This window comes from Amblyomma maculatum, chromosome 1 (genome assembly GCF_055883805.1).
Source record: "Amblyomma maculatum isolate TAMU_Amacu chromosome 1, ASM5588380v1, whole genome shotgun sequence".
In the NCBI taxonomy this organism is placed as follows: Eukaryota; Metazoa; Arthropoda; class Arachnida; order Ixodida; family Ixodidae; genus Amblyomma; species Amblyomma maculatum.
Genome location: NC_139344.1, coordinates 62,508,379 through 62,515,875, shown reverse-complemented (window position 1 = coordinate 62,515,875; position 7,497 = coordinate 62,508,379). Strand labels below are relative to the sequence as shown.

Below are 7,497 nucleotides of genomic sequence, written 5' to 3'. Positions count from 1 at the left end.
GCTTCTTGGTCAAGTTTTTTTTTAATGTACTGGTTGCAAGCAAGGGCAAGCAACATGCACCATATTGCGCATGATGGTACCTTTATGCTATTAAAAACACTCAGGTGCATAATGTGGGAAAGATAGCATTAAGGGTTGGGTTTTTGACAGTTTTCTTTGCACTGCAAACTGTTACTGATAGGTTGAGAGAGCAGAGGCAAGCCTAAATAGAGCATTCAAATTTATTCCTGTCATTACATCCCCACTAAGGCAACCTCCAAGCCTCCAAGTAGTAACAGCTAAGCTGTTACTACTTGGCCAGCTCAGTTCCACCATAAGAAGCCTAAATAATTAAAGAACACCAGTTTACTAGGTCCTTAAGTAGCAAGGAAAAAATCTACTGCATTATCAAGACTACCTCCCATTCTTCTTATGCAAGTTCATAAGTTGATTTCAAAAAACTCAAAAGGAGCTGCTGTAGCATACATTCATACACTCATCACCACAGAACATAGCAGCCAAATCCTTGTGCTGAATATTCACTCTCTGCTTGTGCCTGTTAGCATAGGTGCCAGATCCCCAGGAAAAAATGCACCCTCAAGCAGAGGGTTTCATTTCTATGCATACAGGAAAATTTAGTGGACAGGTTTGTCCCTCTCAGCAGAGCAAAAGATTAATGAATCATGCAATCCAACCTTTGCATGGTTTAATGGCTTACATTATCCAAAAGCAAAGTGCAGACATCAAATTCTTCATTGCACATTTCAGTTTTGATGATGCAAATGACATTATTTTCATGGAATATTACATTATATCCACAAATAGTCTGTAAATAATTTCCTGAATTTCTTCTCTTGCGTAGTTCTGGTTTCACAGCTGAACAATGACTGTGATGTCAAAGTCTAGTATAGATCTTGTGTGGCAAAAAATATAATTGCAAGTTGCTGCTTCGTTACAATTTAACACGCTTAAGGCCTCGAATGGCCACAAATCAAGCAGCAGTAATATAGGAATTTTTTAATGCGTCGCACTGCTTATGCTGAATTTTGATGTCATAACAGCGATTCAACTGGTAAAACTCCAACCAAAACTGCATAAGAAATTCCTTAATTATTTACTGGTTGCACGCAAACACCATACGGTGATAAATGTATACTGATGTCTTACGCATTATAATGAAAGAACACAAACAAAATTTGATGTTTGCACTCTTTTAAACCATGCTGATGCATACCAGTTAACTGGCACTGAGCAGCGATTCTAATTTATATAAAGTTTTGAAGTAAAAAAATAAATACCCAATTTAAAAGGTATAATACATAAAGAGAATTGTTACAAAAAAAGGAAATGTAAAGTTCACTGTGTAGAAATATGGCATCAAGGATCAATGTTATAAAATTAGCTTGGGGACATATGCTCTTCTCAGGAAAACTATTTACGCATGCTAAGGGCACAAGGAAGTACAAGTAACCTTTGGCATCACCGCAAATTCGTAAGCAATTTAATGTAACGTCTGCTTGTTCTCGCTCTCTCAATGCTTCTTAATGCACGTGTTTTAAGAGAACACATGCATTAAGAATGCTTTGAGGAAGCCTGCCTGCTGCTTTGCTAAGAGTAGGGAAGTCTCTCTCCACTCCTCTAGAGAGATGATTCAACTCGGAACACATGAAAAGGCTATGTTTGTGCGCGTGTCTACACACACACGCGTACATGACAGCCCTCATCACTCCATAAATGGGTCTCTCTCTGCAACAAGTGCAAGTGCAGTACACTCTGATGGCTTGCTTGAGACAAGAAATTAATGTATAAGTTTCACGACAAATGGAAACTAAAGTGGCCATTTGGCATACAATGAGTACATAAATAATGTAGCATCTGAAAGGCATGCACAGCTCTGCTTGATGCATAGTTTGTTAGCGTGGGCATGAAGCAGATCTTGCACAAGGAATTTAAACTCACTATACCTTCAAGCTTGTGAAGAACAATATATATTTTCTGCAACATGCAGATTTCAAAACAAGTCATAGGATACTTGGTAAAAAGCATTTTTGCACTGAGCACTTATCAAAGACTAGCCGTGAAGTCTTGTTTTTAATGCTGTCCCTAATAAATCTCGCCAACTTCTTGCATGTTCAAACGACTGCCTTTTTGTTAAAGTGCATGTCGGCTCAATCATCCTCAACATATGCAGCAGCCAGGCTGCTGCTCAAAGAACAAAAGCATCTATTAAAAACTGCACACCTCTGCTTTTACTATGCCACAAACTAAAATACCCCTTTACAAAATTTTGCACTTAGCATGTTGTAGTCCCAGAATATAACACTTACACACACACACACACACATAAAATATAGCAAGGCCCAAATCAGCACTCTTGCATATGGTTACAGGAAGGCATAAAATATCACAGGAACAACATTCACTCTAGTACTTTTACACACATCTTACAAGTCCGCACAAGCACCACATAGCCCACTGCACAACCAGAGAGAGTTTGTTTGCATAGGGCCCTGCTGCGAGCTACACATCTGGATTATTATTACAAACAACGGTTTCATAATATAAGTGAGCCACTGCCTCAAGATCCTCTAGCCTTAACTCGTATCCCTCTCGACACGAATAATGAACTATTGCACCATCTGGGTACCTTGCAAAGGCACTCCTTCCTATTCTCTTCTGACACACACAGCATGCATCGAGCTCTGTTAGTGTTATCTTCAGGGACTTCACACATATACAGCGCTCCTTCATCTGCAAGTGCTCTGCAAACAGCAGTGACCTCTGCAGACCAGCAGCATGCAACTCTTTAGTGCCTTTGTCCAAGACCTCACGCAAGAAATCTCGAACATCCGACACTAGCACATCGCCAGGCAACATTTGAAGGGCACGTAGCGGATCAATCTCTTTGACATGATCCATTAAGATTTTGAGGGCACCTCTGAGATTTTGTTCACGGCAGCCTTCCATTACTGTTAGTGGGTGTGGCAACCCTGCAATGCTGGCTGCAGTGCGCCTGCACAAATCCAGAACCCTTGAGCCCTCATCTGGAGGTTGCAAGTACATCTGAAGCAGAATGAGAAAAACGTCTCTATTTCGCTCAGGATTACGACTATACTGTGATGCACAATACTGCTCTGCCTTGAGCGGGTCCTTTAGTACATAGATGTAGACCTCAAGAGCCTCGCTGTGTCGTCCAAGCTTGCCCATCACTACAGCAGCTTCTTCAAAGAGCCCATCACTTAGCAAGTGGGTTGGGAAATTCTCAGCAGTGTACCTGTCAGACAACTCCAGGAAATGAACTAGGTCTTTGCGCAGCTTGCCCACTGGACCAGGTTCACCAGGACCTACAAGGGAATGCTTCTGAGCAAGCAAGGATCGCACAGATTCAATGTACTTGTGAATGAGTGTGTTGCAGAACATTTCAGTTTGATCTTTCCACTTGTGTATCACATGCTCAAGGTAAGGTATAACCAGCTGAGGGGCCTTTTTGGAGAGGAAATCGAGCACTACATCACGGGGCAAGGCTTCACCTTCCTTCTCTTGCTGGTCTTCAACAAATATCTTGAGGCCTTCCTCAGGATGCTCTTCAAGTACCCACAATGAGTAGCGCAGTATGAGCTCTATGTGCTTCCTGCCCAGGTGCTGCAGGTAGCCGACAGTCCTTTCGTGACCTTTAAGAGGAGAGTCTGCTTTATGTGCCTCCTTCATGAGAAGGTCAAGAGCTTTTTCATGCTGGTTTTTTTGCTGGTAAAGTATGATCAACTCACTAAGTTTCTGGTGCTTCTTGAGGGCACGTTCACACTCATCGAGATGGCAGAAGTTGTCTGGAAGGCGTAGCAACGAGGCCACTAGAGCCACATTGGTCTCCAGGTAGCACTTGAGCAGAGTGGTGTCGATGATTTGGAGCAGCTGCTTCTTGCTCTTCACCGTCTTGCTCCCTTGCACTATGCCGGTAAGTGCCGGTTCGTGCTGGTTGTCTGAAAGTAGCTTGCACCTTACATTTACCAAGTACTCAACAAGTGCATAGAGGCCAGCCTCTAAGTCAGCATCTCTGAGTTCAGGTGCCTGGTCTGGATAGGAGATGGAGTTGCGATAATCCTCAGGCAACAGATCGGGGAAGAGACCTATAACATGCGATGGATCTGTCTCGAGTGCCATAAATATGTTCAATGACTCTTCAAACTTTTTCTTGCAGAAAAGGTCGAATGCATGCAGGTTTTGTATATGACGCTTGCTGGCATTTCTTCCCTCATCACTCTGGTCTGACAGGTCAGCCAACTTAAGTGCAAGTTCAAAGCACTTGTCCTTGAGCACTTGTGGAATTTGGTCTTGAACGCGTGTTCGCACAAAACACCAGATAGCACCAGCCGACGCCACTACGAAGAGCTGGCCTTCCTTGCATGGCACGATAAGTCTCGGTTTCACAAGGTTCACCTTCTGAATTAGGAGACGCGGTTCCACTGTCCTCACCTCGACACCGAACGACTGCGCGCTAATGAGGTATGGGTAGTCATAGCAGAGAGAGATAGGCGCTTCTGACCAGTTGACCGCATATTTGTGTGTCGGCTGGCCATCGCGATTTACAAAGATAGTCATGTCGTCTCTGCCAAGGGCGAAACTATTTTCTTGCAACTTCACGCAGAGCGGCTCCGGCTGCTTTCCAGTGGGAAAAAGCTGCTTCGTCTCACCGGATAAATTAAGGATGTAGTACTCAGACCTAAATCCTACGAGGAGTGATTCATCGCCGCACCACACTATGGATCGCGGCGTGTCAGGAACACACAAACCCTGCGGATGCTCACAAAAAGTGTTATTTTTCCAGTAGAAAAGCTCTAGCTTGCGCCTTACGGCTGCGCACAGCATGAGCGTTATCTTCACTTCGCCTGTGAGTGTCGCCGTTTGCTGCACATTGACAGCGAACAAAGTGCATCCCTTGCACTTGACCAACGCTGGGCACTCAATCGGTGGCGTGTTGGGCTCAAGGCTGAGGTTGTGCACACTCACAGAGCCGTCAGACAAGCTGATGAGCAAGCCGAGCTCGGGTATGACGCACAGTTGTGTGATCGGTTTCTTGGCGAATGATTTGTTGGAGCAGCTCAGAGTGACGGTGAACTTCGGACCATCAGCGCTATCTTTCTCGACAACGCTGTAAACAAGCAGGTGCCCTTCTTTCGTGCCCAAATACAGCTTGTCGTCGTGCGCGGCTACGGACTCGATCTTCAATGGCAGCTTCTTGAGTATTGGGATCGCAATGTAGGCGTCGTACATTGTGGCATTTAAACTTGCAAGCTCAAGCGAGCATAACACAACAAATGAAAGTTACCCCTAGCACGCCCCCCACACCCGTGATGCCGTGATACACATGCAGCACAGAAATGACGAAGTTGTTATCGGCTGCGCCTGGCTTCAGATTAAATTGGATCGGAAGACAAACGTCTTTTGTTTTGTTGCCAGCATGATCCATAATTGTGCTAATGCTGGACGTAGATGTAGTTGGACACTAGGACTTCCTTGGTTGTGCTGCTACGACCACTGGTATTATCACAGCCAACGTTGGTCAAGCCACTTAAACCGAACCATTTTTTTTTTTTTTTCAATTCTGTCTTTCCAGACCGAAAAGATACACACAATACATATGCTCCTTGGAGAAGTTAAGAGGGGCGAAATGCTGTTAGCAACATCTTGGCAGCATGTATGGCATGTATATACCGTACTAACCGTACGTACAGGTGCGGACATAAGTAAACGGAGCACGCTTTTCCGTTCAAATAAAAATCACGCCTTCTGCTATACAGATAAGCAAACAATTTTTGTCCAAGTGAAAGGGCACTGGGGTCTGCTACTGGTTCGCACATACCACAACTCCGAATTTGAATTATTCAACGCATGAAAAAATTTAGAAGGAAACTGCGTGCTCCGTTCACTTTTGTCCGCACCGCGGTACGTAGTACCAAACAGTGGTAGCGGTAGCCAAAAACCTCTGCAGAAGTTCGGACAAAAAAAAGACGAAGCGGATTTCGAAGCTATTTCGCTGAGTGCTGAACGTCGCCGCTATCATCGCAGCCTGTCTCCCCGTCTGCAGAACACACTATTTCACACTGCGCATTGCACGTCGTCCCGTCTCTCGTTTGTACGCAATTAAAAGCTTACGTACGCCATACTCGGATTCACTACTTGAGAGCCGTACTGTTCTTTTTCCATTCTTTGAAAGTGGGAAAAAACGACCGATGTAACTGTTCGAGATGTACAGCGCGTAGCAGAATTACAGGCGCGCTGTAGAAATCTTTTCTCAGCTGAACCGTTGAATCCTGGCGACTCGAATTTCGTACATAAATGGCATTTGGTCGGCAGTATTTTTTAATACCAAATATGCTTGGAATACTTGCCTGATTCAATCAGAAGTCGGATGTTTCTATCGCATGCGGCGACTGCGAAGCAAGACAAGCCGCTGACCTTGCGTTGGCACCAGAGGCGCCATCTCGGGCTGTTTCCAACTAAATCACTGCAAAAGGAGAGGCGGCTAAAAAAAAAACGGTTATTGCAAACAGTACAAGATGGCGCCACCAGTGCCAGCGCTGAGGCAGCGGCTTTTGCTTTGCAGTCGCCGCATACGATAGAAACATCCGACTTCTCCTGATTGAATCGGGCAAGTATTCCAAACAAATTTGGTATTCAAAAATACTGCCGACCAAGGATCCTTTCTGTGCGAAATTTGAGCTGTGAGGATGATGATGATAAACTCTTTATTTACTCCCAAAGAAGGGGAACCAGCCGAAAGACTGGTTGGTTGCACTGCTTAGAGAAGGTCAGCAGGGATCCCTAGGGGCCCTACCTTGGGACTCTTCAGCGGTTTAGCGGAGAGAAGCATTCTACGGCGCGCATGTAATTTGTGCAACGCGCTGTAGAGAACAAAAGTGGTCTTGGCGAGGAAAAGGAATTTTCCTCTTCATTTCACATATAGCCCATATTGTCTTTTAAGCGCCCGATATAGTCCAATGTTTTCGGCGCGGCTGGCAGAGCCGGTGGTGTCGGTCACGTTATGCCGCGATTATGACAAGCTCGTTAAGAAACTGCCGCCTCGAGTCTGGCCGTCTAGCGTTCACGGTGCCGCAGCGCGCATGCGCACAAGACCTCCACGAGCGCTGGTACGTTTTCAGTGTGCATTTTCGAGGAGACGACAGGGCTCTATGGGAGAAATTGACTAACTGGGGAAGTCGCCTATCGAGGCACTTACTATTGTGGTCAAAGCAATGATGCGATATGTGCTTACTGCGAATGTTCAAATGGCACAAAGCATGCATTTGCAGCCGGTCGTGGAGACGTCCAGCTTGCAAGTGCCTGAGCCCGAGTCGGCGACAGCTATATACGGTCGAACGATAATGATTGTGTACTTGCGTGTTTTACTGAAAACTAATACTCATTTAAGTATCTGCACGATTGCAGAAGAGTTAGAGGTTACACAACCATGAGGATCCCGTTCTCGGTCGGCCACAGTTCCTGTAGAATTACATCAATTTC

The 7,497-nt window shown here is 45.2% G+C and overlaps 1 protein-coding gene across 1 annotated transcript; it reads right to left on the bottom strand.

Moving 5' to 3' along the window:
• Window positions 1–203: 203 nt before the first annotated feature.
• Window positions 204–5,401, bottom strand: Vps39 (vacuolar protein sorting 39). Its single transcript, XM_084588230.1, has one exon. The coding sequence runs from the start codon at window positions 5,245–5,247 to the stop codon at window positions 2,500–2,502; it is 2,748 nt and encodes a 915-aa protein (XP_084444356.1). The 5' UTR covers window positions 5,248–5,401; the 3' UTR covers window positions 204–2,499.
• Window positions 5,402–7,497: the final 2,096 nt, after the last annotated feature.